At 47.6% G+C, this 27730-nt stretch overlaps 4 protein-coding genes and 4 non-coding genes across 8 annotated transcripts; 3 read left to right on the top strand and 5 right to left on the bottom strand.

Annotated features, from left to right (window-relative positions):
• Positions 1 to 419: 419 nt before the first annotated feature.
• Positions 420 to 4274, bottom strand: RPL7A (ribosomal protein L7a). Its single transcript, XM_066563205.1, has 8 exons — positions 4157 to 4274; positions 3520 to 3640; positions 3106 to 3255; positions 2242 to 2382; positions 1827 to 1906; positions 1391 to 1521; positions 958 to 1027; positions 420 to 578 (listed from the first exon to the last, which is right to left on the bottom strand). Exons 1-8 carry the CDS (start codon positions 4157 to 4159, stop codon positions 474 to 476), a joined length of 801 nt encoding a protein of 266 aa, XP_066419302.1. The 5' UTR covers positions 4160 to 4274; the 3' UTR covers positions 420 to 473.
• On the bottom strand, positions 1596 to 1669 carry LOC136564891 (small nucleolar RNA SNORD36). The gene has a single exon (XR_010784779.1). It is a non-coding gene; the product is annotated as a small nucleolar RNA SNORD36 (small nucleolar RNA).
• On the bottom strand, positions 2065 to 2142 carry LOC136564892 (small nucleolar RNA SNORD36). Its single transcript, XR_010784780.1, has one exon. It is a non-coding gene; the product is annotated as a small nucleolar RNA SNORD36 (small nucleolar RNA).
• LOC136564894 (small nucleolar RNA SNORD24) lies at positions 2454 to 2519 on the bottom strand. Its single transcript, XR_010784782.1, has one exon. It is a non-coding gene; the product is annotated as a small nucleolar RNA SNORD24 (small nucleolar RNA).
• On the bottom strand, positions 3324 to 3396 carry LOC136564893 (small nucleolar RNA SNORD24). The gene has a single exon (XR_010784781.1). It is a non-coding gene; the product is annotated as a small nucleolar RNA SNORD24 (small nucleolar RNA).
• MED22 (mediator complex subunit 22) lies at positions 4263 to 10378 on the top strand. The gene is made up of 4 exons (XM_066563206.1): positions 4263 to 4409; positions 4881 to 4961; positions 5225 to 5433; positions 8965 to 10378. Exons 1-4 carry the CDS (start codon positions 4287 to 4289, stop codon positions 9161 to 9163), a joined length of 612 nt encoding a protein of 203 aa, XP_066419303.1. The 5' UTR covers positions 4263 to 4286; the 3' UTR covers positions 9164 to 10378.
• Positions 10379 to 10844: 466 nt separating this feature from the next.
• On the top strand, positions 10845 to 13539 carry SURF6 (surfeit 6). Its single transcript, XM_066562913.1, has 4 exons — positions 10845 to 11013; positions 11408 to 11623; positions 12198 to 12289; positions 12727 to 13539. The coding sequence occupies exons 1-4, from the start codon at positions 10920 to 10922 to the stop codon at positions 13396 to 13398; spliced, it is 1074 nt and encodes a 357-aa protein (XP_066419010.1). The 5' UTR covers positions 10845 to 10919; the 3' UTR covers positions 13399 to 13539.
• A 4401-nt stretch (positions 13540 to 17940) lies between these two features.
• LOC136564811 (globoside alpha-1,3-N-acetylgalactosaminyltransferase 1-like) lies at positions 17941 to 24807 on the top strand. The gene is made up of 6 exons (XM_066563084.1): positions 17941 to 18005; positions 18757 to 18819; positions 19958 to 20008; positions 20108 to 20143; positions 22743 to 22877; positions 24129 to 24807. The coding sequence occupies exons 1-6, from the start codon at positions 17941 to 17943 to the stop codon at positions 24805 to 24807; spliced, it is 1029 nt and encodes a 342-aa protein (XP_066419181.1).
• The last annotated feature ends 2923 nt before the right edge of the window (positions 24808 to 27730 follow it).

The raw sequence follows: 27730 nt of genomic DNA, 5'->3' as shown, positions 1-27730 counted from the left end.
ACAGTGCCATCAGACTAAGTCAGCACTCAGGAAACTCCTGATTCTTCCCCCCTCAGCCTGTCCTCACTGCAAGGGGCACTGCAGGTGTGGAAGGATGTACCACTGTGTGTAACCCATACTGTAACCCAGTCCTAAGTAAGGAGAAATCAAAAGATATTTCCAATGTAGATTTGCAAAACCAAGCCAGCCTTAAAGCCAGAACTAGCCCAGCCCAGTCAACTTCAAAATCCCATGTGCAGCTGAGCTGCTGGGCTGTGTGTTCAAGAGAGAGTAAAGTTACTCCAAGGTAAGTAATAACCAGCTCTAACCAGCAATAACCCTGCAGCTGGTTCTGCCCAGCACTATTCTGCCACTGGATGCAAAGCACAGAAATACAGCAATGCCACTGTGCCTAGAACACTCCCACGAACAGAGACCACTGAAACAGCTGGGGTTTATTATGTACAGAGAACACGGTGCAATGCAGTTCATCTTCAGCCCAGCTTTGTAGCCAGCTCTTTAGCCTTTGCCTTTTCCAGCTTGGCAATGCGAGCCACTGACTTTGGACCCAGGACATTCCCGCCCCAGTGACGACGGATCTGCAAGGAAGGGACAACAGGTTAGAGACCTCACTGTGGCACTCAATTCTGCACAAGGGGAAGAGCTCCCTCAACTAAAAGTCTTTCCCAATGAGGGATGTTGGATTCGGCTATCCCATAAATCCTGGATTTGGGATATGGAGTTTAGGTAGCAAAAGCTGCTGCCCTCTCTACAATCCTTGCCCTAGGGTTGCTGTTTACTTCTAACCTGGTGACAGCTTTCATTTTACCCCATCCTCAGGTAGAGAATCTGAGTACATTGTAAGCAAACCCAGGTGTAACACACCCAAGTATAAACTGATGTCACTATGACCCATTTCTCCCTTCTGGGAATGTTAACCGTGTACAAAGACAAGGCCAGCAGCACACAGAATCTTACCTCATCATATCTGTCATTGTAGTTGGTCTTCACAGCCTCCACCAGCTTTGCAAGGGCTCCCTTATCCTCCCTGTTGAGGAGAGTTTTAGTTCCTTTAGAGCCTTGATTTAACATTTTCCATAAGTATTTTGCCATAGAATTTGAGAGCCTCTACTGACAACCCAATTTTTCAGGTTAAGCAAAAGCATCACTTACAAAGGGTTAACACTCAATCTGCACTGCTTGGATTTTAGAGTAACCACCTTTTTTAGTAAACCAAAATAATCTGCACCTTCAGGATTCGATAGAGACATTTTTATCAGACACTACAGAGGTGGCATTTATATTTTACCATTTCAGACAAACCCAAGTTTGCTACCCACCTGCCTAGAGCCTGTTTAGGGCAGTTTGCTTTCTCCACAAGACAAATCAAGCGAGCTCCCAGAACACTTACGGGTTAACCTGGGTGAAGGCCACAGAGGTGCAGGTCTTCCTGTGGACCAGCCTGCCCAGCCTGGCTTTGCCCTTGATGATGCAGTAGGGGACCCCCATCTTGCGGCACAGGGCTGGCAGGAAAACCACCAGCTGGAAGGGAAAGGAAAGCTGAGCAGCTGAAGGAGAACATCCCTTTGTGCTGCCTGTCAGCCTGGGCTGTGCCAATTGCTCAGTGTTAAAAAGCTCGTTTTGCTCTTCACTGCTGCTTCAGGTGAAGAAATTCAAAACATCATTGCAAGGGCCCAGCCTCACTGTCCAACCAGGACAACTACAAACATGCACAAGCATCCAGTTCTGGCAAAAGTGTATTTGTTTTTGGTGCATTCTCTTTCATGCAATTTCTCCTAAAACCCATTTCTAACCCCAGTTACACAGGCAGCTGGTAACATGCTCACCTCAATGGGGTCTACATCATGGGCAATAACGACAAGCTGAGCTTTCTTGTTCTCCACCAGAGTTGTGACAGTATTGATACCTGAAAAACAAATTCTAGATAAGCTTTGATTCCTCTCAGTCCATTTTCAGAGCTTTCTTACAAGCCAACTCTGATTCCATAGCACAGCATCACTATGGAAGTTACAAAACCTTTACAAAAACATCAGTGGCACAAAGATATTTCATGGACAATTTGCTAAAGCTCAGGGTTAAAAAGCTCGTCTATTTTGCTCTTCACTTTGAGCTCAGGTGAAGAAATTCATAACATCATTGCCATAGCTTGTCCAAGGCTGGCTGAAGAACCAACTCTCCATCAGTTTTCTCTCTGCCAAAGTGCCACACTCCCATGTTCCAGCAGCTCAGGTACAAAGTTACCTGCTCGGAGGACCGGCGGCCGCTTGGTTGGAGCATCTCCCTTTCCTGCAGCTTTCTGCTCAGCACGAGCCAGCAGCCTCTGCTTCTTCTCTTGCTTATTTTCAGGCCTGTATTTGTGTGCCAGCTTCAGAAGCTGCGTGGCTGGAAGAGAACACCTACTAATTAGTTGCATGACCTGAAAATCTAAGCACTCTTTTTTAAAAACACTGCAGTGCATCAGCGATCTTGGTGGTTGGCATCACATTTTTTTTCACAGCAAAAAATGATCATCATCTGCACAGTCCAAGAGAAGAGCACCCTGAGAGCCCCTGTTTGCATGCAGATCTGATGGCCCTGACAGCTCCTTGACTGTCTGGATGAGGAAATGCCTGTGAACCCCCACAGCAATTACAGTTAGAGGTGGTGCATGGCTCTTTTAAAGTAAGGAGCATCTATGAGGAAGAATTATTCTACACAGGTCCCAAGTTTTTTGCATTCACAGAAGATGCCTAAATCCCTTCTTCCTACAGTGCCAGTTTTCCCCCAAAACCTGCACTCCCACAGATGTCTCAAGCAATCTGTTCATACCACCCTGGGTAGGTCTACATCAAGCTGGAAGAATGGAATCACAGTTAAGAGTTAATGCAGGGTTTGGGTCAGTAAATAGAGCTTTAGTATTTTCTAAATCCCTTTTCAGGGTACACAGCAGCAATCCAAGATTTAAACCAGCAAATTTATTTTGACACCACTCTGGTTGCTATTAAAGCCTCCCTAAAACACTTCCACAGTCACAGCCCAGTTTAGCTTTGTTAAGGCTCTTTTTGGTTTCTTTGCACATCCCATTTACAACCCAAGCCAAGAGAACCTCGTGGGGCACATCCTCACCTGTCTGGCGGTCCAAGGCCTGGGTGAACTGGTTGATGGCAGGAGGCACCTTGAGGCGTTTGTAGAGGATGGACCTCTGGCGCTGCAGCCGAATGTAGCGTGGCCATTTCACAAACCGGGTGAGGTCACGCTTGGGCTGGATATCCTGTCCTAAAAAAACACAGCCTTTAGCTCAGGGCTGCCCCAAATCCAGAGCAGCAGCACGGGAAAGGCACAGGAGCATCAGTGATCTTGGTGGTGATGTGTCAGCACAACCACTCAGATAGCAAATATTCTTTCACATCATCTGCGCCTTGGATGATAGCAGCACTGCACAAAGTCTGCAATGGTTTTTAATGTTTATAACTTAGGCATCTGTTCACTGAACAGGAAAAAAGCCATGGGAGCAACTATCCCAAATGTCCACTTACTCACCGATGCCAAAATTCTTGGGCCTCTTCTCAAAGAGAGGATTGACAACCTTCTTGGCCTCCTGCTTCTTGACTACAGCAGGGGCCGGTGCCACCTTCTTGCCCTTGGCCTTCTTTCCTTTCGGCTGCAAGAAAGAAACATACTCTGCCTTCTTTTGCCTCCGAAACTTGCATGCTTGGAAACTACCAGCTCACCCTAGAAATGCATTTGTTTTCCCAGGCATTTCAGCAGCATGGCGGCCTCCCATGCTCTCCCAGAAAGAGGAAATCCTTTGCTTTACGTTTACAAGGTTTATAAACCACGCCGAGAGGGAAAAGGATTAAAATGAGCGTGATGATCTCTTCCCCGAGAGCAGCCGAGATACCCCCACGGCGCGTTTCTGACCACGGGGACGGCCCCACGCCCCAGCCGGGCTGCCCGAGCCCGCAGCAGCCGCAGGCTCCCGGCCTGGGCTGCCAGGCCCATCCACGGCCTTCCCCCATCACAGCAAATCGGGCACGAAACGCCGCTCCACCGCCTCCACCGCCAGCCGAGCACCCTCGCAACGCTACCATAGCCCATCGGCGGCGGCGGATGACGGCGGGCGGCCGCAGATGGCGGCGGATGGCCCCGGTCCCCCCGCGCCGCCGCCATCACTCACCATCTTGGGCGGCGGGAGAGAAAGGGGGAGCGAGGCATGCCGGGAGATATCTACGGCGAGCGAGATCTCGCGAGAGCGCGGGAGGGCGGGGCCGGGGCCGGGACCGGGGCCGTGAGGGGAGGGCGCGGCCATGGCGCAGCCTCGGGTGCTGCCGCAGAGCAAGGAGACCCTGCTACAGTCCTACAACAAACGCCTCAAGGACGATGTCAAATCCATCATGGACAATTTCACCGAGATCATCAAGACGGCCAAGGTGGGCCTGAGCGGGCTGGCCGCCCCCCCGGGTGCTAAGCGGAGAAGGGCGGGGGTACGCGAGGAAGAAGGGGCTGTGAAGGGAGAACCTTCCGTAGAATCCCCGAATGTTAGAGGCTTTAAAGGGGCCTTAAAGATTGTCTCGTTCCATTCCCTACAATGCGCAGAGACGCCTTCAGGCGTCTCCAGGTTGCTGCAAGCCCTGTTCAACCTGGCCTTGGTCACTGTGTGAATTGAACTGTAATTCACATACAGATGTAAATTTCATATACATAATGTGTGATCTCATTTCACATCTGTAGGAAATTCACACACATTTCCGCATCTATAGGAAATTGACACATTTCCACATATGCAGGAAATCAACACACATATCCGTGTATATATACCCATATATTGTACCTTATAACATAGTAATTGTCTGTTTGAATTTTAAGCACGTAGAGGTGGATTTGTGTACTTTTCTCTTTAGATTGAGGATGAAACTCAAGTTGCTCGAGCAACCCAGGGTGAACAAGATAACTACGAGATGCACGTCAGAGCTGCAAATATTGTGAGTAGCACTGTACTGTTCAGACCTGTGGGCAGCACATCCTGCAGGAGCTGCTGGGTTCCTTTTTGGATCTTTATAACACTCCCAAAGACTGCTGCCAGGAGAGTAACTTCATGTTTGGGAAGACTGGGTCAGAATTCTGTCAGAATTCTCACATTGTGGGAGTTTTTATCCAAAGTTTGGGCTGAAGGAGCAGCTTGGGAGATGATGGAACTGGAGCAGAGAGCCCTGTTCTGATGTGTGATTTTTCTCGCTGCTGCAAGGTCCGAGCTGGTGAGTCCCTGATGAAACTTGTGTCTGACCTGAAGCAGTTCTTGATCCTCAATGATTTCCCCTCTGTGAACGAGGCCATCAACCAGCGCAACCAGCAGCTGAGGAGCCTGCAGGAGGAGTGTGACAAGAAGCTGATTGCCCTGAGGGATGAGATCTCCGTTGACCTGTACGAGCTAGAAGAAGAATATTACTCTTCCAGGTACAAATAGGGCAGTGGACTCTGCCTTACAACTCCAGCCCTTTTTGGGGTAGTTAGTCCAGACTGTCAAATAGCCCTTAGAGTATAGGTGTTGAGAATGTTCCCCAAAAATTTTCAGTCCTACTTTTAATTAGGTCAGACTTTATTTCTTCAACTAAAGCAACTGCCTTTTCCTTGTAGATACCCTACAGGGTTTAAATATACTGGTGAAGGAGATGTTCACAGCATCCCAGGTTTGATAGGTAATTTCCTTAGGTTTCTGTTGTAATCATTAGAAAAGAAGATGAATTTCCTTGGGGGAAATCCCTCTGAAGGAGCCTCTGGCTCTCTCCCTGCAGAGACCAGCCTGCTGAGCTGGGTCCTGATGCCAGCTGGTGTCACCTCACCTTGGTGGTGAGTCCTTTCACAAGTGACCTGGTCACACATTGTGCCTTTTCCTTCACAGTCCACTGCCCCCAGCTGCCTCCAGTCCTCCTGGGGTCAACATTTGCAAGGAGCAAAAAGACTTGCTCAGTTTCATTGAATTATGAAGTATTGTGATAGGATTTTCTAAGGAATGACTTATTACTGATTTGTTTGTGGGATTTGTAATATTTTTAAAAGCCTCTTATTTAGGAAACAGACTTTAGAGAATTCAGACACTTTATTTTTTATTTTTTTTGTCATGCACTCCAGCACTTCTAGTTAATGATGCAGTAAATGAAAGCAGAAGAAAACAAATGTAAACCTGGTTATTTTGACTGCACTTTCCAAGCTAAGTGAAGTCAGTGCAATAATTCTAGGACTTTTAAACAAACACTTAACTTTAAAAAATCTTACTTAAAATTTTACTGGCCAGATTTTCTATGTTTGCCTTTTCCATTTTTCTAAGAATGCTGAATGCCTATAACCCTAGCTAAGTCAACTAAATTGCTCAATATCTTTCAAAGTAAGGCCATTGCTTGTGAGTAATATATGTATTTTAAGAGTAAAAAGATAATAATATTACGCAGCTTAGAGGTAAAAACTTAGAGTTATTTTTCAAACTTTATTCAGTTTTTTGAGGAGGTTGTGACGATCACAAACCCAAGCACCTGTGCAGGTGCTGATAGGTCCATGACATAGCAGTGAGCTTATCCAGAGGGATGTGGTGTGGGATGAGAGTGCCCCACATGTGCCAGGTGTGCTTCCCTCACCCTGTCCCCAAACTGCCACCACTGTGTGCTGGTCACTCTCACTTTTGCACTGAGGGGTTCTGGCCATGCTGGCGTGGTCTGTTCACCTGCCTGGCCCCAGGTGCCACATAGAGCAACCCTTGCTGGCAGAACTAACATGGAAACACAAATGTTGGTGTACATCAGATGGATTTGCCTTCCTGCTCTTTCTTATGAGTCATGAGGTGAGGAAACCTGGCAGCTCTGCAGAGCTGTGATCTGACACTTTATTGTGTAGCACTTGGTCATTTGCTTTTAGCACTTCCTCCCTTCCTGTGCTCTTTCCTGTCTTTTTTCTGCACCAAAGAAATTGTGTCTGTGTAAATACAGAAACAGTGATTTACTCAAAGTCCTTTTATAATTAGAATATTACAATTTTTTTAATGAAATCTTATTGTCTAATGTTGGGGGAGGGTTTCTGTTATGTCACAGCCATGTTTCAGTGGCTCTCAACACAACAGCCTGTTTGCCCCCAAGGGGAGTTCCTTGCTGTCCTGGGAATGCCTGGTCAGTTGTAGGGACAGGTGTTTGCCAGGCTTTTTATGTGCTTTTGATGGGGCTTTTGATGAGACCCAAAAGCAGGTCCTTGACACTAAACCCAAGAAGATTGTCCTGAAGGAATCTTTGTTTTCCTGCCCTGTGATCATGTAATTTTCTAGAGCTGTCCCTCTGCCCTCAGACTGGCTGGGTGCCTCAGGGGAGTAGTGAAGCCCCTTCCACACCCTGAGGAGCCCTCCCAGGACAGAGCAGCAGGCTGGCCAGTGCTCCTGGGCTGTGCAGAGCTGCTCACTGAGCCTGACTTCTGAGGAGTGTTAGCTGAGGGTGGAGCTTAGGCTCTGGAACTGTTCTGAGTGGGGCAGCAGGAGAAGCAGTCGTGCTTCTGACACAGCTGAAACATGGGGAGCAGCTCCCTGCCATGAGCTGTGGATGCTGTGGTCAGGTTCTCCTGGGAAATCGTGGCCTGAGGTCTATGACAGAACAGGAATTGTAGTTCTGGTTCAGTCCTGATGGTCTTTGTTAACTGAACCCAGCTTCACTGTGTTGGGGACTGATCTTCCAAGGGATTTTACAGAAGCCCCAGATATAAAACCTGTACCTACTGCCTTCTCACTTCTGCAAAGCCAGCTGGGTGATGCTGCCAGAAAAGAGCTCAGCTTGCACCTGGTGCTTTGTGTGCTTGTTCCCCAAAGTGGTAACTGCAAGTCCAGCTTGCCCTCTCTCATCCTAACCCCCAGACCTGCATTTGTGTTCCATTGCTCTCTCCTCTGAGATCACAGGAGCTGTCTTGAGTGTGGGGTTAAATCTCACATGTTTCATGTTTGTGCAATATGAACTGTCTCATATTTCTATACTTAAAATATTTCCCTAAGCATCAGTCCATACATTACAAATGTAAATAAAGCTGCAACAACAAAAACACTTGACCCCCTGGGTTTGTTTTTCTCTGAATGCAAGCTGCTTTCTGCTCCAGCACTCACTTTGTCTTGGGTGTCTCTTGTGTGTGCAGCTCCTTCTTCTCTTTGGGATTTGTGTTGGTTTTGTTCCAGTTCCTTCCATGTTTCTTTTTAGTTTTGGCCCTTCCACATTATGTTTTCCTCAGAGTATGGGCAAGAATTAGCCAGTTGTTTAAAAACCTTATTTTCCCACACTGCAGGTTCATCCAGTGTTGGAGTCCAGCCAGCTGCTTTTAGAAGCACTGTTAGCTCAGGCTCTTTGGGAAAAGGCAGGAGCTGTCAGTATTTTATAATCAAACTGGGAAGCTTCAATGGAAGATCCAAACCTGTGGAGCACTTTCTTGAAAGGGCAGGGGTGCAAATAGGGTTCTTCTTTATTGTGACAGGGACACGCCCCAAAACAATTGTGGCAGGTTTTTTTGCTGAAGTAAAATTTAAAGCAGGATTTCTATTTTTTCCTCACATAGGTTACAGTCTAATTCCAAGTAAAATAATTGTGGGAAAAGTCCATGTCTCACTCATCAGAAGCAAAAGTTGCATATTTGGGGGTGCCAGGACTTCAGCTCAGATCTTTTCAGAGACTTGGAGTGTCTGGACTAGAATTGAGCCTCTGTTTTACTTTGTAGTCACAGTTCTTCTCTAAAATTGCCCCGATCCTCACCAGGCCCAAGAGATTTTAGGACCAGCCCTTGGCAGGGTATCTTAGGGAAAGCCAATGTCACACAACTTTGGATGATTTCATGAACACAGACCTTACATCCAGCATTTTTTTTGCCATTTTCTTAATGCTTTGCTTCTGTCTTGCTCCCTCCACCCTTTCCATCCCTCCCCTCCTCTGTCACCACACCTGCTCTCTCCTCACTGGGGTTGTTTGTTCTGGAAAGCTACAGTCTGTGTGACAGCAATGATCTCCCACTGTGCGAAGCCTACTGGAGACAAGACTTTGCCACGCTGTCCCCCGAGAGCCTCTCGATGCCCCTGGCAGCCGCCACAGCCGAGCAGAGCGTTGCCACCTCGCAGAGTTCCACCCCTTCGCACCCGCACGTCAACGGGCACGGGGCGGGCCCCGCCGAGCATTCCTGAAGAGGATCCGCTGCTGCCGGGCGCGGTTCAGCCGGGGATGGCCCCGCCGAGCGTTCCTGCCCAGGATCCGCGGCTCAGCCGGGCATGGCCCCGCGCTGCTGGAAGGCTTCCTCCTGCTGTGCTGAGCAAGCGGCTCCTGCTGCCGGGAGGAGGCACTGGAGCTGTGCTGGCAGGGCTCTGCTCCCTGCATGGCTGCAGTGCTTCCTCCACGCCAGGACCTTGCCAGGAGTGCTCCTGTCCATAAGAGATATAGAGATGTGTAGACACAAAGTGAATCTCATTATAACAAATTAGAGTCGGGTTTGCTTTAACGTGATAGTTGTGTGTAGAGTTCATTAGAAGTCTTAGAAGTTTGTTTCCATGTGAGTGTTAGGAGTTGAATTTCTTTGGGATAAACTTGAGCCAAATATGGGGGCAGTGATTGTGCTGGGGTTTTTACTCTGCTTCCCAAGGTTATTGACATTCTGGCTGCTTTAAAGCTCTCTCAGGGTGGCATCTGACAACCTCTGGTCTACTGTAAAGAGTCTTATAGTATTTTTACACAACAGTCTTCACTGTCAAAATGCTTTACAAACTTGAACTCTTGATTTGGAAGGAAGATCCCAGGAGACCCCTATGGAAGAGCAGTGTTCCTCCCCTGGAAGAAGAACAGGCAGGCAGGGATCAGACTGAGGGATCAATGACACCACTTGCTCAAAGCCACAAAGAGAAGCAGTGTCATGCTTTAGTCAGTCGATTCCTTCCTCAGTGTTTACACAGAAATTCCTGATAATGTAGTCTGAGCTAACATGGAGCCACTGTTTATGCTGGCTTTTAGTTTTGTCTAATGAAAACATCTTGAGAGCAGTGAGGAATACTCGGTTACTCTCAGTTTCCTTCCAAAGAAACACATTTGGTGCTTGGTCTGCAGCTGTTCAGCAGCTCAGCACATCTCCTGTCCTTTCCTTTTGTGGTGGCTCTGCCTTGGCTCGAGCTGTGCAGCTGAAAGGGAGATGCCACTGACCTGAACAGTGTCACCACAGCTCGGTGTCAGGGGCACCACAGAGCCACCAGGGCATTCCAACAACTGAGCTGAGCTTCCCCAGCTTTCTGCTGTAATGTCTCATTTCTTAGGATGTGAATTTTTGCTATTATTTTTTCGTTCTTTTTCTTCCATTCCATTTATTTTTGTAACTAGGTGATTAAATAAAACTCACTGTTTTGTATAATTTTTAAGGCGTGTGTTTTCAGCCACGAGGCTTTGTGAAAATGTCACAATTATGAGCGTGCACATGCGAGGAGGGGATGCGCTCCCTGCAGGGGCTGTAGAAACCACCACGAACCTCGCCCGTGCTCTGGAGACCTCACCCCGGTGCAGGGTTTTGTCCTGCAGTAAAGGGAGGTTTGGCAAACAAAGGTTTGGGACCTGCGGCGGAGGCGAACCGGGGGCTGCCCGCGGGGCTCCGGGGAGGCGTCTGGAAGGAGCGGGCATCGCTCTAAGATCCGTTTTAGTGCAATACAATAGGTCGCAGCCCCTCAGGACAGCCCGGAGCCCCCCTGGCGGGACCGACGGACGCCGTCGGTCCGTGCCGAGCCTGGGCAGCCCCGGCGGGGGCGGCTCCGGCGCGGCCGCTCCGTGCGCCCGGCGCTGCCGTCACTTCCCGGCCGGCGCGCTCCATCCATCACTTCCTGCCTGCCGGGGCTCCGCGAGGGCGGCATCGCTGTCCCCACGCTGTCCCCACGCTGTCCCCGGGCAGCTCGGGGACCCGGGGTGGCAATGGCCAGCCTGGCCGCCCAGGACTCCTACCTGCAGGGCTTGGCCAGGAGGGCCGGCGTGCAGCACGCCCCGGAGTCGCGGAAGAGGAAATTTGGTACTGGAACTGTAACGCTTCGGTTCTGTCCTCTCCGGCCGGTTTGTGGGAGGCTGGGCGCGATAGCCGTGCCCCCACGGGGGGCTTGGCCCGGGATTGTGCCGGTTTCTAACAAAAAAAACCAATCTGCTCAAGCACGGAGCTCCCGAACACGTTGCGCACGTTGTACTGGGAGCCCTGGAAGTCAGTGGTCTCCATTCACTGTGGCGATGGATGTGGAGAGCTGGGGTTTTAGAGGATGTTTGATCTAATTAAATAAATCCTAGAACGTATAATTTTTGAACATTTAGCTATGCCGTTGCAATGTTGGAACACTAATGTTCAGTAATAACTGAATGTTATGAGTGGAAATGTGACATTGTCCTATTTTGTGTAATTTGTTTTTATTTTCTAGTCTCTAAGCCAGGCCAGCCCGAGGATGCTGGCAGACAGGTCAAAAAACAGAAGAAAAAGAAGCCCAGGAAGCAAACTGAGAAGAAGAATGCTCCTTCAGCCAAACAGGATGTTTCTAACACCAGTAAACCCACTCCAGGACAGAAAACAGCTCCTCAAGCCAGCAAATCATCTCCACAAGGTGGCACACAGAACAGAAAGGAGAATTTGGCTACAGGTAAGAATTTCAGCTTTGCCATGGCCTGGGCTGAACTGGCTGCTTTTCTTGCTTCACACAAGTCTTGTTTGGAAAGCCTAAATTGGGAACATCTTTGCTTATTTCATGTGTCCCAGAAGCTTCTGCCTATGGACAGGAATTTGTGCCATCACCACTGGGTGGCTCTCTGGAAACAGTGTTTAACTGAACTGCAGAGGGTTTGTGCATGTGAGTAACTTTGGAAATTACACGTGGATGCAATCCCTGTCCTGCCAGCTCAGCTTTCCTTTATGACAATGAAAAGCCAGATCACAGAGAAAAGATGTCCTGAGCCTCTCTGTTCCACAAGCTTGGTACTTGTCTTTGGCTTGCCAGGCAGCCCCAGGGCATGCCAGGCCACTGCTGGCAGTGTTGAATGATGAAAGGGGAAATTCTAAAGAAACCAATGAAATAGAAACTCTGGGTTTGTTTGGATTTTCCGTTCCATTCACAGCATCTAAAGAGTTCCCAGAGTTTTTCCCATAGCCAGAGAAAGTGCTACTGTTTAGCTGGTGCTGCTTTTTAAGTATTTTTATTTTCTCCCTCTCATTTTCAGGAAGTAAAAGTGAACTGAGTTCCCCTTCTGTTTCTGCAATCAGTCTGTTGCGTCAGAGACTCCACGAGAAGATTAAAAAGGCTTCTGGACAGGTATGGGGACTCTGGATGTGTATCCATATGTGTGTTTGTGCACCTGAAATCCTCCCCAGCCTCCCAGGGTGTGTGGGGACAGGATCTCAGGGTTTGAGCTGATTCCAGCTCATAAGGAATTGCCTGTAGGGATTGCCAGGGGACCTCTGTGTGTTCTGTGAGAAAAGATGTGGCCAGCTTCAAAGAGAACGTGCCTTTGGTGATTTTTAGGAAAAAGCAAAGTAGTGAGAGCCTGCAAGGGAACAGCTACAGGCTGTTGAGGGAAAGCAAAGGGTTTGAAATATTGTTAACTGTGTTTAGTGTCTCTAACAGCTGAGTCACAGCTTCACATCACAGGTGGTGCTTCTGAGGAGGAGTTTGAAATCAGGAACTGGGGCACAGCCCACTTTTGCTCTAACCCTTTAAAGCTTCTCATTCATGTCCATCCTCCTCCTTAGGATAATGCCAAGGAGTTAACCCCTGCAGTGCTGGAGAAGAGGCAGCGAAGGAAGTATGAGAGAGAGAGAAAGAAACGCCGGCGAAAGGAGTTGAAGATGAAGGCAAAAATGGAGAAGAAAGAGACTGAGGAGGTACCAGCAGAGCCAGAAAACAAAAAGGAGGAGAGCAAAGCTGACATTGTCTTCAACAGGGTTAAAGTTCATGAAGAGAATGAGTTAAACAAGATCCAGAAGAAGAAAGAGAAGAGGAAAGCAGTGAAAGGCAATATCACTCCTCTGACAGGCAAGAACTACAAGCAGCTGCTGAGCAGGCTGGAGGCCAGGAAGAATAAACTGGAGGAGCTCAAGGAGAAGGACGAGAAGAAAGCTCAGGAGCTGGAGACCAAGATAAAGTGGACAAATGCCCTGTATAAGGCAGAAGGGGTGAAGATCCGTGATGATGAGGAGCGTCTGAAGGAGGCCCTGAAGCGCAAGGAGAAGCGCAGAGCCCAGCGCAAGAAGCAGTGGGAGGAACGGACTGTGAGGGTGGTGGAGAAGATGCAGCAGCGGCAGGACAAGCGCAAGAAGAACATCCAGAAGAAGAAGAAGGAGAGGATTGAGAAGAAAAAAGCCAGGGCTCGGAAGAAGGGCCGAGTTCTGCCAGAGGACTTGAAAAAAGCTGGGTTAAACTGAGAGCGAGGCAGCTCTCCTGGCACTGGGGTCCCAGGGTCTGTCACATGGGGCTGTCACTGTCCCAGGCCACAGCTTCCCAGCCTCATTGTACTAAAAAAAACAGTTGTATGTTTGTTAATAAAGTTTTTTATCCTAAAGAAACACCTTCTGGCTGATTTCTAATAGGAATTACTCTTTTTCTAAAGGGGAAATGTCAGTTGCTGTCACTTCCTCTGATGGGCAGCGCAGTGTCTTTGCATCCCCTAGGAATGGGAAGGAGGAAACAAAAAGGCAAAAAGCCCAAACATGGGATTCATCTCAACACAAAGATACTGCAGGTGTTGTAAAACCTTTGCTTATGTGAACTTGGACAATACCTTTGAAAAGAAGAGTGCATCTTGGATATATTTATCCTCCTCACCACAAGAAAACTGGAAATAATTTTCAATTTTAGGCAGTGCTGTTCTTTTATAAGTTATGTTTTATCAGCATTAGGTCAATATAGCTATAAACACACATGTACACCTGCATGGATTTATTATTGTGGAGCTAACTGATCTTTTTGGATCATCCATAGGACACACTGACTGATCCTGATGGTAGAAGGATTGGCTCCAAGTCTGTCTTTGGCAATAATAAAAAATTAGGTTAAAAAAAATTTCTGGCAACCACAGGTGCCTGCAAGGGTTTCTTCTCTGTGCAGTTCACCAGTGCAAAATTGTATTTGGTCATTACCAATGTTGTCTTTTATTGTTGTTTATACAGAAATACAAATGTGAACTTGAGCAGCTGTTTGCCCAGCTCAGGAGGGAAAGTACGGCTTGGCTGCTGGCAATTCAGCCTGGGGAAGATTGGTGGGAACAATCCATCCACAAAATAAAGCAACTCTGCCCCTGAGATCAGTCAAACCTTGCTGATGCCCTCCTGATCTTGCTTGGTGTGAACTGATAATTTGTACTGAGCCCAGGGATGTTATTAATTGAGTCCAATTGAATTCTCTTGATCTGGCTCTTTGGAAGAAGCTCTTTTTTGCCTTATGACTAAAGCTGATGAATGTGCTGTGAGGGAAATGCAGGCTGTGCTGTGCAGTGCTCCCCAGCTGGATCCCTGCCAGAGCCCAGGTAACTCCCTGGTGCAGCTGCAATCTGAGACTCTGCAGTGGTTTTGTGCTAAATTCCTGTTCAAGCCTCAGGTGTGACTGAACACATTTGTGTTCCTGCAGCCTGTTCCACACTGGAGTCCAGCAAGGAAACCTCTCCCCATGGATATCTTCTCTTTCTTCACTTTCTGAACAGCCTTGCACTCACAGTTTGCCACTTCAGTTCTAGAAATCTGAAATCCACGTTTGGAAATCTGAAATAGTTGCTCTGTAAAGAATATTTTCCACGGAACTCTCTACAAGTGAGGTATTTATCAGCTGTCCAGAATGCCTTCCAAGCAGGGCTTGAAGATAAAGTAATGCTTTGTTCTGGGAGGTCAAGCAAGTTCATTGGGGAGTAACAGAGCTACTTTCAGCCATATCCCTTTTAAAAAACTGAACAAATTCGAGGAACCTGAATAACTATTAAAAATGCTTTAGCTGTGATTTCTATTTGGTTGGAGATTTTTTCATCAGCTGCAACCACATCTATTTAATTTCTGTTTGTATTCATATTAAACTGTAAATCAGTTGAGGTAAACCTCAGTGAGATGGCTTTAGATGCAAAGGATGTTTCAATCTCAGCTGGCTCTAGTGCTCTGGCAGGTTTGTACCACAGAAACTGAAAATAAGAGGGGAATGCATCAGCTGTGCTCCTAATGATGTAATATTTCAAAATATGTGTACTTATCCTCCTGAGGGATTAGATGTTTACTCTGTAAAAAGACACATGGAAGTGCTCTATGCCTGTTACAACAGCTGAAACTGCACTAAAATAACCAAACACCCACTTTTTTTTTTATTCTGTGTTAATTTTACTGTCCAATTTGAGGACAATTATCAGTCCCCTTTCTTCTCTCTGTTCTTGATCCTCTGTCCTTCCCCATCACCCAGATTCTGTGCTCTCAGCCTCTCTATGCCATGGAGATAAGAGCATGGGTCAGGTGCAGAAAATGGGAATCCCCAGGAGATTCTGCAAAGGGATTGTTTGTGTATTCCTTTATGCTTTGGGTGGAAATGTTGAGAGGATATTTATGCAATGGAAAGTGGCATCAAGCTGGGAGGGGCTGCAAACCCCAAGGAAAACAGGATTCAGTCAGGGCTTGATGTTTTAGAAAAACAAATAGCCTGGAAATTGAGTTTGTTTCCATGAAGTCAAGTTCCAGGTTTTATGTGCCTCAGACCTGGCTGGGAGAGGTTCCACAGAAAACACATGGATTGCATTTGGGCACATCCTGAATGTCACCCCAGTGCTGAGGTCCTGCAAAGCAGGCAGATGTCCTGTGGGATGTGTGAGCTGTGACAGCTTCTCAGTTTTGGGGGGCAATCCAGCTTTACTTCACTACTGAGGGCTCAGCAGGGGAATTTGGGGTGCTTTGAAACCAATTTCATCAGAATGGGTTGAATAAAGAGAGCCCAGTCAGAACTGACAGAAATAATCCCAGATCTTGTAGTTAGACAATTACAAAGAAGGATTGAAGGAGGTCACAGGAGAGAAGAGGGGAGGAAACATCAGAGCCCTCAGGTATGGAAAGGGAGATCCCAGACCTGGACTGCAGCAAGTGAGATCCTGGCTGGAAATTTGGAAGCCTGCTGATGAGAAGGGCTTTCCTACCTGCTCTGTGTGCAGCCATCTCTCAAAGAATGCCTGAAAAACAACTGCTTGATCCCCCCCCTCTGCACATTTATCTGCTTTCCATGTGCTGCAAGCATCAAGCACAAGGTAAGAAACGTGGCACTGACAAATCCTGGTGTCAGCACAGCAGCTCTCATGACACAACTAGCACAGGAGTGAGATAAAGCTGGTCAAAACACAGAACAGCTGCCTGAGGGGGAAGGCTGTACTTCTTTCTGTGTTTGTGGATCTGCAGCATTTTTAGGCAGGAATCCAGAGCTGCTCAGCATGAATCCATGAAGGCTTTAAGCGGTGGAAGGCCTTAAGATATATTTTTATATAGATGCACACACATACATACATATTTATGTGTATATATATATAGTCAGTCATTATTTTTAAGTAGGATTTTGTGATACTTCCTGGTGAAAGCAAATTAGACTCTCTCAAAGGAAAGTGAGGGAGAAGCACCAGAGAGGATTTCTGTGTGACACAGTAAAGCAAATTAAAGAACTTTTTGCCACTTGTCTATTTCCAGCCAAAGAAATTAAAGCAGGAAAATCACTCCTGCCTGTTCAGATCCATGGGCACTGTCCCATGCCTTACCAAGGGCCAGGAATCATCTCTGGGATTACTTCAACACCCTCCAAGAAGCATCATGTACCAGTCCCTCCCCTCAGTATAAATGCTACCATCCCTATAAATGGTTGATAAACAGCCTTCTTCTCTTTTTTTTTTTTTTTTTTCCTTCTCTTCAGGCTCCAATCACATTCTGGAAAGTAGACAGCTCTAACTGGAAATACATCTGGTCCCTGCACCCAGCCTGGAAGAGCAGTTGGTGTGGAGGATTGGGGCTTGAGGAGAGAGGAGAACATGGGCTGGGTCCTGAGGGAGGAGGAGAACATGGGCTGGTTCCTGAGGAAGGAGGAGAACATGGGCTGGGCCCTGAGACAGCAGGAGAGCACAGGTTGGGGCCTCAGACAGCAGCAGTGAGATGAAAACCCATGAGCCTGATCCCCAGCTCCCTGCTGCTGTCCTCACTGAAGGTAATAATGAAAGGAATAACAATTAATGTGCTTGTAACCCCTTTGGAGACACCACACAAATGCATTTTGTGTTCATCACAGGGACCAACAAAAGTTCTCACTATGCTTCCCAGTGAGCAGAAAAAGAGATTGATTTGAGCTTTTAAGGTAAGACTGCTGGGCTTGGGAAAGTTGATTTTCATGGTTGTTGTGGAGGAAATAATTTCCTTGGCTTAACCTTTACCCAAGGTGCATTAGGATTGTGCAATGCTCCTTTGCTGGTCTCAGACCTCAGTTTACCTTTCCTTCAGGCACCTTTGCAGGATGTGCCCCCTTTGCAGGTGGTTCCTGGACTGTGAAAGGTGAGTTAATCAGCCCAGGTGATAACTGTGTTAGCTCCCTGATAGCACAGGAGGGGGTGATTTGATTCAATTGCAAAGGGTGTGTGCTTGAGGTGATAAAATGGAATCTACAGAAAGTGGGGTGAAATCAGAAAGGCTCCCCATGCACCAGAGCTGGGGTTAAAGCTCCCTGGAATGAAGAACTTGCTCAGACATTTTACAGATGCTGCCTCAGTGCCCTGGCTCTTACAGTCTGATGCCTTCTGTGTTTATCACTTCTGAAAGACTGAAAGAGAAGCTACCAAGAAACTTCATCCTCTGAGGAAATTATCCATTTCTCTCAGAGTGAGGTACTTACAGTGAGATTTTCCCTTTATGTCTGTTCTTTGAAGAATGAAAGCTGCTGGAATTCAGAAGTTGCCCTTCCTTCTCCTCCAGAAGATGATGATTTCCAGGAAGGTGCTGGTGGGGTCTCTTGTCTGCCTGGGTGCTGTTGCTGCAGTTATCTGGTAAGGATTTGCTGGCCAGCTCGGTCATACCTAAAGCATCCTGTGTAAATCCTGTGCTAAAACTCCTGGAACACAAAAATAAAGGCTGTAAAATACAAATTTTATGGGAAGCCTCTCTTTGAGCTGTAAGGAAGAACAGCAATTTGTGTAATAGATAAAGGAGCACTGGTAGAGGGAGAAGGTCCTCAGGGAAAGAGGAAAAAAGAGCATTTGGGTGCAAATCAGGCTGCTAAGACCATAGTGACTCACAAACAAATGCTTGAGTGTAGAATGTTCCAGTTACATTTCAGCTCAGGCCTTAGCAGAGGTGATTCTCTGTCTCTTCACACAGTCCAAACTCACACCAGGGGCAGCTCTGTAACTATCAGACATCACAGCTTTCAAACACAGAATTTTGTAACTGAATATTCTGACAACTGATTATGGCTTATGGAGCAAGCTCAGTCATGGAAGGGAATTTGAGATAAGGCATTTCCATTAAGTATTCAAATATTAATTATTAAATTATCAGGAATTATTGCATTTTTATGATGCTGCAATTTGCTGTACTTTCACCTGGTGGGTAGTGGCATTCTGCCTCAGCAGTGTTAAAATGTGAACACAGCAGATCCTACACTAATTAATAAAGTAGATATGGAGTTTGCCAGAGTCACCTCTCAAAATCTTTGCCAGGTCCTTAGGTGATGTTGGAAAATCCTAGGAAGGTTTCCTTCAACATTTCCTATCTTAAAACATTTCTTTACTCTCACAGGGCTGCAGCTGGGAGTGGAAAGGTGCATTACCTGCCCTACTATCTTCCCTGCCCTGAAATCTTGTAAGTATTTTGTTCTGTGCCTAGTGAGTAACACAGATCATTGTTCCAGCCCTGCTCCTCCCTAACAACACAAACAGTGGTTAACAAGGGGCTTATTCTTTATTTATGAACCTGTAATTAGTCACTCTCTCAAGACAAAAAGCTACCCCAAAATGCCATTGGGGCCTGTTGGGACAGCTCTGGGCCTCTCAGGTGAGGGAGGCTTTGTTTGTTGTGGGTCCCAGAGCCCAGGACTGGAAGGTTAATGCAGCTTCTTTATCAGGGTGTAATCCCACACCTGCTCATGCACAACTGCTCCAAGTGTCCACTCACTAGACAGAGAGACCTGAACAACAGAGGGAGATGAGCAGGCACAGGAGGAGCTCTGGCACAGGCAGGAATAACCCCCAGTTGTTCTCATCAGGCTCCTGTTCCTCCCTCTGGGATTTGCCCCTGGATGTGTTTGTGCTGTGGCTGCACCTGAGAGGTGAAGGGGAGCTGCTGCTGGGAAATGCCTTCTGAGCTGGCACCTGACCCAGCCTGGGTGCCCAGAGCTGCACAGGAGGGAATTTACTCTGTGCAGGGGCCAGGGCCATGGCCCCAGGACCTCCCCACTGCCACATTGCCCCAGGGCTGGGACATGACAAGCTGTGGCTTTTCCCATGACCTGCTGTTCTTGTGAAAACAAAACCAAACCATGCAAATAGAAAAAAAAAATTATGTTTAGTGGAGGTATTTCTGATTATTCCAGCCCGTTCCAAACCACTGTGTCTGGTCAGGTGCTTATTTCTCTGAATGCTGTTGGAAATGTGATTATCTCAGGTAGTTCAGCCCTCCAGGTGACCAGGAACAGTTTTGCAGGGCATGGAGCACATACATGATTATTGCTGACAGTCCCACAAGGATTTTCACCCCTAAACCCCAGTCTGATTTCCTCAGAGACTGGGATTGCTGCCAGCACCTCTCTGTCCCTGTTGTGTTGTGTGTTCTGTCCCAAAGCTGTCCCTTGGGGAGCCCTGGAGGTGTGTGCAGGTGATGCCAAACCCTGGGCCAGTGTCCACAGCAGCTGGGGCTGGATTCAGCAGGTCCTGAAGCCAAACTTGGTTGATATTTTAAGAAAAGCATGACAATCCCTTTCATTTCCCACCCCATCCTGCAGCTCCACAAAACTCCAATATACACAAGAGAAGCCAATCCAGCTTTTCCCCCAGTAAGTACTGGCTTTTTTATCTCCTGACCTTTAAACTGCTGCTCCTCTCCTCCAGGCATATTCATGTATTATTCAATGGATGTTTCTTCCTTTTTACAGATTATTTTATCTGCAGCCAAGAGTGCTGGCGCCAAAGTGAGTTTCTTTGTTTGAACTTTGTTTCTGCTGAGTTTGGTTTGGGCACTTTGCAGCACTCACAGTTCCAGAGTCCTGGGGCACGCTGAGCAGGACCTTGTTCCATGAGAATCCAACCACAGGGGTGTGTCAGCAGCTGCCTGTGCTGCTCTGAGGCTGCCTTTGGTGACTGTACACTCATTAACACGCTCCCTGTTAATTCCCAATTATTACATTAGCACGCACACATTCTGTCGAGGCCAGGAACTCTTTTTGAGGTGGCAGATCTGTAACTAAGAAATTACTTCTCTTATCTGTATGTAAGATATTACAGATCTGTAATATCTGTAAGTGGGAAATACCTTCTGGAGCTGTGCTGAGGCTGGAATCAGCTGTGGGAGAGCTTTGAACCCATTTCAGGGCAAAATAAAGCAGCTGCTCTGTGTGACCTGCAGCAAACACAGCCAAATCTCTGAGATGAAGCCAAAGCAGGGAGTTTAAGGGAAGATTTGGGACAGCAGCACTAAGAAGTGGCTTGGACAAACTCTGTGTGCAGCTCAGGTTGTTACAGCTTCCTTTGGCCTGACTTTTATCTGGAGCAGTTCACCTTCAACAGCCACATTCCTTTGCAAGCTGATAAACACACCCTGTTGGTACACACACACATATATATTTTATTTCCCCCACATATTCAGGATGTGCTCAGCCTGAATATTTCTTCCATATTGGAATGAATTTCTGTGCTAAATCAGCTGGTAAATACTGGGTTAAATGAGGGGAGAATCTTGAAGCTTTTCATGCTTCTGGAAGGAGTTCACTGGCACTGAGAGGATGACCATGACTCACTGGGAAACCCAGGACAGCCCTTTAAAATCAAATTTACAGAGCTTAGAGAAGTGAACATGCCTGTTTCCTTCCCTCTCCAATAAAGAGGATAATCAACCCAGAAACAGGACAGATCAGTCAGTACATTTTCCCCAACCCAAATTCTTCTTCCTGTATAATTTAATCTTTCAATCACAGGCATTGCTGCAGGGAGGAGTGAAAGTGTTATTCTTGTATCCTCTCAGACTGAAAGCATTAGATCTGGCTTGGAGGATCTGGCTGGATTTGCTGCCTGAGGCTGCTCCCCACAGCTCCCCCAGTTTGCTCCTGGTGCTGTTTTATCTTGGAGCTGTGTCAGGTGGGAGCCTGGCAGCCCCCAGGTGTGGCCACGTGCTGGGTGCTCTCGGGTTTTGGTTGTTAATTGCTGCCCTGAGATGTGCAGGGTGTCTCTGCTTCGGCCCATGCGGCTGAAGAACGAGTCTGGACTCTTCACTTTTCGCTCTTGAGGTTGTTTATTTATTCTTATCTATAAAATTTTCTTTCTGCCCAGCCGAGGTCTGCTCAGCAGGGCAGCCACAGGCACTGTGACCGCCCCTGAGGTGGTGTTGTCCTTTTATACTACAAACTACATAGAACATATTTACACTTAATTCCCAATACCCATCACCTGTGTTGGACAGTGCACTTCTACTCTAAACCAATCCCAAAGTGCCAACAGCACTGCAGAAAATGGAGAACAAGAAGAAGGAGAAAGGCTGGACATGCCCAGATTCTTCTATCTTGTCCCATAACCCCCACGCCAAAAAGCTTAAAATCTACATCTTCACCTTGTGATCATTTTATTATTACACCACTCAAACCTGTGTGACTTTCATGTCCTCATACAAAGCTGGCAACTTGCTCCAGGGGTCACAATCAAATCCCCAGGTGCTCTGGGCTGTGTGCCAGGGTCTCTGAGCCCCTGGTGGGGTCCTCAGCAACTCTGGACACCCGGAGGGATGCTCTGAGTTCTGACAGGTGTGACAAATTCCATTAGCAGAGGGCTCCAGCTCCTGGTCTGGAGGGAATGTGAGCAGGCTGGGGTGAATTCCACCATAAATGACATCTCCTTTTAAAATCAAAAAGGTAAGAATGAAACACTGAAAACAAAGCAGCAAATTGAAACAGCACTGCAGAGCTGCAATAGGGGCAGAATCAGGCTCTGCTGCATTTATAGTCAGTATTTCCACTTCCCTCACAGGAGATTAAGGAGTTTTTTTTCTAACTTTGTTACACATTTGAATGCTGGCTCACATACAGCATTTTAAATTCTATCTGAATGTGTTGGAGCTATATATAAATACTGGAAAAATAAGCTGTCATGCTGCAAGCTGTGTTTTAATAACACAGCAATGGGCTATATTTAATAGTAATTTTCATATTATTATTATTACTTGTGTTTTAATCTGCATCAGGCTGATAGGAAATAGGCACAGCTTCCCATTCTGAGAGTTCAGTGGTAATTAAACTCTCCTAAGCAGAAAAGTCCTTAAATGAGATTTTAGCAGATCCTCAGGTTTTTGCTGATGTGTTAAGTGCTTAATTTCAGCACAGGAATTGAAATATCCATGCTCTGTAACCTCAAATAAGAGTGTAGGGAGAAAATATCTGAGGTTAATACCCTCCATGGTGAGTTAATGCTGATTCACACACTCCTCTAGCTGCCTTTTTTTTGTGCTTCTTTCCCATTAACTGGCCTCAAACCCAACAGGAACAGTTACATTTCATGACCATTTGTGTTTTTTTCCCCCTCCAGGCGCCGGGATGTGCTGACAGTCACCCCATGGCTGGCCCCCATCGTCTGGGAAGGGACCTTTGATCCTGAGGTCCTGGACAGCGCCTACAGACCCCTGAACCTCACCATAGGGGTGACAGCCTTTGCTGTGGGAAAGTAAGGGAAGCACTCAGTGGGCACAGTCCTTGGGGTGATGCCCTTCCTCTGTGGGAAGATGATTTTGGCTTTCCTTTCCCTGAAATTTGCCCCAGTTTATAGGGGGGGTTTGTGCCCATGTAGTCTGTCTGGAATCACAGACAACTTGAGGTACCTGAGGTGTGGGGACAGTGTTTCTTAAGAATTAGCAGGTGCCTTGGGAATTAGAGCTGGTCAAAATTGGGATAATCCACTTATCCTCACCCTCCACTCCACCTGTTGCAAGTGTAGTGTGTGGATTCTTGCAGTGGTAATCAGTGAACTCTTCCCCACTCCTTGTCTTGCATTCTCTAATGTGCTCTTCGTAATCCACCACACATCCCCTTGGAATCCCAGAATGGTTTGGGTTGGAAGGGACCTTAAAATTCATCTCCTTAAAATTCATTTTCCCTTAAAATTCATCTCCTTCCACCCCCTGCCATGGACAGGAACACCTTCCACTACACCAGGTTGCACCAACCTGTCCTTGGACACTTCCGGGCATGGGGCAGCCACAGCTTCCCTGGGCACCCTGTGCCAGGGCTTCCCCACCCTCACAGGGAACAATTCCTTCCTAAAATCTGATCTAACCCTGCCCTCCTTCAGCTGAAGGCCATTCCCCTGATGCCTTGTGAAGGCTGCCCTAGAACAGAGACCAGATGGAGCTAAAGAATAAAGTAGGGATTTATTAAGGGGCCTCAACAGGTCCACCTTGGGCAGCACAACCCAAAATGGGCGCCAAAAATTGAGGTCTCACACTTTTATGAGTTCTGCTCCATTTGCATATTGGAGTTAATTGTCCAGTTATAGCTTTAGGTTATGGAGTCCCATCCTTCTTGTTTTTCTCTCTTCAGCCCACGTTGTTTGTGCTCTTGGGCTTGAGATTTGAATCATTTGTCCTTGGTCCCCTAGACCAAGCTAGGGCAGCTAGACCAGCTGGAGAATTGAATAGAATTCAATTTTTTGAATTGAATAGAATTCAATTTTTTGAATTGATTTTTTTTTTCATGAAAAGAATAGAATTCCTTGTTTTGTCTCCCTGCTCTGTGCAGAGAGCTCACCATCCCCTAATAGGAAGCCCAGACCCTAACACTAGAGCAGCACCGAATCTGAAGAATACAAAATCCAAACCTGAGGCATCACCCCTTTCCTCTATCCCCCCCTGCCCTTGCAGAAGGCCCAGAGCAAGGCCCTCCCTGTCCCTGCTGTGCCCCACGGGCTGTGTCTGCTCAGGTACACCAGGTTCGTGCGTCGCTTCCTGGACTCGGCGGAGCAGCACTTCCTGAGGGGCTACAGGGTGAACTATTACATCTTCACTGACAGCCCCCAGAGCATCCCCCGGCCCCAGCTGCAGCCAGGGCGCAGCCTGGTCACCGTCCCCGTGCAGGGATACCCCAGCTGGCAGGAGATCTCCATGCGCAGGATGGAGGCCATCAACCGGCACGTGGCCAAGGAGAGCCAGGTGCGCTACCTGTTCTGCCTGGACATTGACATGGTGTTCCACAACCCCTGGGGCCCCGAGACCCTGGGGGACATGGTGGCAGCCATCCACCCTGGATACTTCGATGTGCCACGAGAGCAGTTCCCTTACGAGAGGAGGAGCTCCTCAGCAGCCTTCATCCCCGAGGGAGAAGGGGATTTCTACTATGGAGGAGCCGTGTTTGGAGGCTTGGTGGAGAAAGTCTACGAGTTCACCAAGATGTGCCACATGACCATCCTGGCAGACAAAGCCAACGGGATCATGGCAGTCTGGCAGGAGGAGAGTCACCTCAACAGGCACTTCCTGTCCCACAAACCCTCCAAGCTGCTTTCTCCAGAGTACATATGGGATGACAGGAAGCCCAAGCCCCCCCAAATCCACCTCGTACGTTTCTCCACGGTGAATAAGAACTACAAAGAGGTCAGAAACTGATCCTCCCTGCAGAGAGATCCTCCACGCAGCCAAACCCACCAAAATTAGTTCCTGCAGAATGCGCCCCACCTTGAATTTTTGTTCCTGGAAGGAGCAAACTGGGAAGGGGCCATGTGCATAGTTCCTCTGGAGAGCAGGGTCTAAATGCATTTCAGAAGCAGCACTCAAAGTCCTGGTGAGACTGAAAAGGTTTATGGATTCCCACTCTTCCTAAATACATCCTGCTTGAGGCTGTAGCACACAAAAAAGCATCCACAAGGCCAGTTATCCAATGCATGGCTGCAGTTGCCTTTGATGAGTGTTTTCCTGAGGTCTGGTGGAAATTTAACAAAATCAAAATGGTATTTGACGTTCGTGTGGAGGAGAAGACTTTGGGTTTTGGTAAAGACCTTTTCACTTTAAAAAAAAAGAACGTTGCAGGGCAATAAATTTTCCTGAATTGTGATTTATACTAACGCCTTTTGTCAGAATCAGGAGGAAACTTGCGCTCAGAGCTCGTTATCCCTGACTGGTGTGCAGCAGGACTTCTTGGACATTCTCAGCAGAGAGCTGGTGCCAGGCATTGCCAGTAAGAGCCCTGGTCTGACAAACAGTGTGAACTCATCTAGCAGTTATCTCCCAAATTCCAGCCTGTGCTTTGGAGACCCAAGTTTAGACAGAACTGGCACAGCTCAGAGCAGACTGAACTTCTTCAGGTTTATTTCAATCACAGATGTGCTCTGAACCTTTTCCCTGGGTCACATGTCTCTGTGGATCATGTAATCTTTTCCAACACAGAAAATCTGGTTTTGAGATGTTCATGTTCCTCTCCATTGCTCCAGCCCTTTCCAATTTTTCTGAGCTCTGTGAAATAAATTGGCGAGGAGCTGCTGGAGCTGACAGCACGAGCTGATGCCTTTCCAGCAAACAGGATGATTTCATCCCACAATGAAATGCTCTGGAGGAGCTGGGAGTTCAGCCTGGAGCTGGGGTTAACATTCCCTCTCCCTGGATGTGCTGAGGAGCTGAAGCAGGCGCTCAGAGCCTGGCAGCTCCCTCGGGTGGGCACGGCGTGGCTGCCAGCTGAGGTCACACACAGGGGGTGCCTGTGCCACCTCCCTTGTCACAGCAGGGCTGCCACAAACGTCATCTCCCTGTGCTACAGAGGGGCTGAGCACCTCAGTCCCTGTTTTCTGGGAGGGAGCAGCAGAGAGGCCACGGGGAGAGGAGGAGCAGGGTGAAAGGGTGAGCTGGCTGTTTCTAAGGGAACAGCTTGGGGCGGGGGGAAAGGAAAAAAGAAAAAAAAAAGAGGAGAAAAAAAAAGCTAATTTGGCAGAGAGAGGAAAAATAGGGAAGAGGTGCCTGACTGTTCCTGCTTCTCTTCACATGAGAAAATTGCTGTATGGCAGGGAATCAAGTATGCAAAGCTTTAGGGCCCCACCACTGATTGCAGATGACTTAACGAGCCATTTCAGTCCCGTGAGCAGGCTGGAAATGGCACTTGCCACTGTCATTGCAGGCATTTCATCTTCCAGAAGACTAATTAGAAAAGCTTTCACGGACCCATAATATAGATAAGGTACCTGAAATACCTCCAGCCCCAAAGCCCCATGGCAGCTGGGTTAGCTGATTTGTGCTTAATCCAGCAAAGGGTCTTTATTACATTTTCTCCAGTCTGTTCTTGGTGATGTGGTGCAGGAGGAAGATGTTCCTTTACATAACTAAACCAGAACTGAACCCCCTGCCATGTATGTTGGGTAACCAAGCACCTCATCTAAGCCAAAATGGTGAGGAAAAACACTTATCCAAATATTGCCAGAAAGATACATTTCCAACCAGCCCAGGATTAATACTGTCTGTTTCTTATTTGTTAAAAATGAGTTAGTGCCTCAAGGCCATGCTGAAACTGGGTTCTCATTATGCTAATTATACATATATGCATATGGATTCTTTACCAGCCAGAAGAAACTGTCCAGTCAAGGCAGATAATTTTATCTCCTGGTGTCAGTATGTGGCTGGGCTGGGCTAGACCTTGTAGAAGTGTACTCAGATTCCAAGAAAAATGTGAAGTTCTATAGCAGCCACAAATGCACAGATCAGGTGTGGCAATGGCCAGTTCCCCTGATGGTTAATTCTGCTGGAAATTGCTCTGGGTTTGCAGCCATAGGGCTTCATTCTGCCACATTAATTATTGGATTCCTGTGCAGATACTCACAAACCCTCTGTGAGAGGAATTTCTGCAGCACAGATGATGGGTGATAGAGGGTAGTCTGTGTTTCTGGGGTACCTGTTTTGAACAAATTGTGAAGGGCTCGGTCTGAGCTCTGCATTTGTGCTGCCTTTTGGCTGAATCCTCAGCCCTCTGATTGACACCATAATGGCCTGGTTTGTGCTGTGCCAAACATGTTTATTTTCCTGGCAGGCCTGCAGCTCCTCCCCAGGGGAATGGCTTGTGTTGTGTGACACAGTTCTGCTCCACAGGGCTGTGGTTTGAAAGCAGCACCTACAAACTCCCGGTGCCTCCAGAGAGAGGAGAAAATGTCTGCAGAAAAAATCCCCCACAGCGCTGTGTGGGAGCTGCTCCCTGCATCAGCTCGTGCCCTCCTGTAATTAATGAAAGGCTGGACTTCTGCTGTCATCTCCTGCTGATTAATCCCCTTCCCCCAGCAGCAGCAGGCAGCTTTCCTTCTCCCAGTTTGGATCGTGCAGCCTGAGGCTTGTGTGCACTGTGGGAGCTTCACCAGGACCTGCTTTCTGGTGTGCATTCCCCACCCACAGCCAGTGCTCAGTGGGGAAACTGAGGCACGTGGCAGGAAGGCAGCACAGTGCCACTCTCACCGCGGGGGACAATCTTGTCTTAGGTGTTCTTGTGCCAAAGGAATTGGGACTTAGAAACACAGGGAACTGCATGAAAACTGAATCACCACATGTAAATAAACCCCGC

The sequence above is a fragment of the Molothrus aeneus genome, chromosome 19, assembly GCF_037042795.1.
Source record: "Molothrus aeneus isolate 106 chromosome 19, BPBGC_Maene_1.0, whole genome shotgun sequence".
NCBI classification, from domain to species: Eukaryota; Metazoa; Chordata; class Aves; order Passeriformes; family Icteridae; genus Molothrus; species Molothrus aeneus.
The sequence above is the reverse complement of the archived record's forward strand: the minus strand, read 5'-3'. Positions and strand labels throughout refer to the sequence as shown.

Excerpts from the sequence above, each read along its gene's own strand:
- SURF6 (XM_066562913.1), top strand. The coding sequence starts at position 10,920 with ATGGCCAGCCTGGCCGCCCAGGACTCCTACCTGCAGGGCTTGGCCAGG. Across the intron at positions 11,014-11,407 it reads GTCGCGGAAGAGGAAATTTG|TCTCTAAGCCAGGCCAGCCC; the intron begins GTACTGGAACTG and ends TTTATTTTCTAG. Across the intron at positions 12,290-12,726 it reads TTAAAAAGGCTTCTGGACAG|GATAATGCCAAGGAGTTAAC; the intron begins GTATGGGGACTC and ends CCTCCTCCTTAG.
- RPL7A (XM_066563205.1), bottom strand. Across the intron at positions 3,256-3,519 it reads GCCCAAGAATTTTGGCATCG|GACAGGATATCCAGCCCAAG; the intron begins GTGAGTAAGTGG and ends GTGTTTTTTTAG. Across the intron at positions 579-957 it reads ACAATGACAGATATGATGAG|ATCCGTCGTCACTGGGGCGG; the intron begins GTAAGATTCTGT and ends CCTTCCTTGCAG.
- LOC136564811 (XM_066563084.1), top strand. The coding sequence starts at position 17,941 with ATGATTTCCAGGAAGGTGCTGGTGGGGTCTCTTGTCTGCCTGGGTGCT. Across the intron at positions 18,006-18,756 it reads GCTGTTGCTGCAGTTATCTG|GGCTGCAGCTGGGAGTGGAA; the intron begins GTAAGGATTTGC and ends TTACTCTCACAG. Across the intron at positions 20,009-20,107 it reads CCAATCCAGCTTTTCCCCCA|ATTATTTTATCTGCAGCCAA; the intron begins GTAAGTACTGGC and ends TCCTTTTTACAG.
- MED22 (XM_066563206.1), top strand. The coding sequence starts at position 4,287 with ATGGCGCAGCCTCGGGTGCTGCCGCAGAGCAAGGAGACCCTGCTACAG. Across the intron at positions 4,962-5,224 it reads ACGTCAGAGCTGCAAATATT|GTCCGAGCTGGTGAGTCCCT; the intron begins GTGAGTAGCACT and ends CGCTGCTGCAAG. Across the intron at positions 5,434-8,964 it reads GAAGAATATTACTCTTCCAG|CTACAGTCTGTGTGACAGCA; the intron begins GTACAAATAGGG and ends TGTTCTGGAAAG.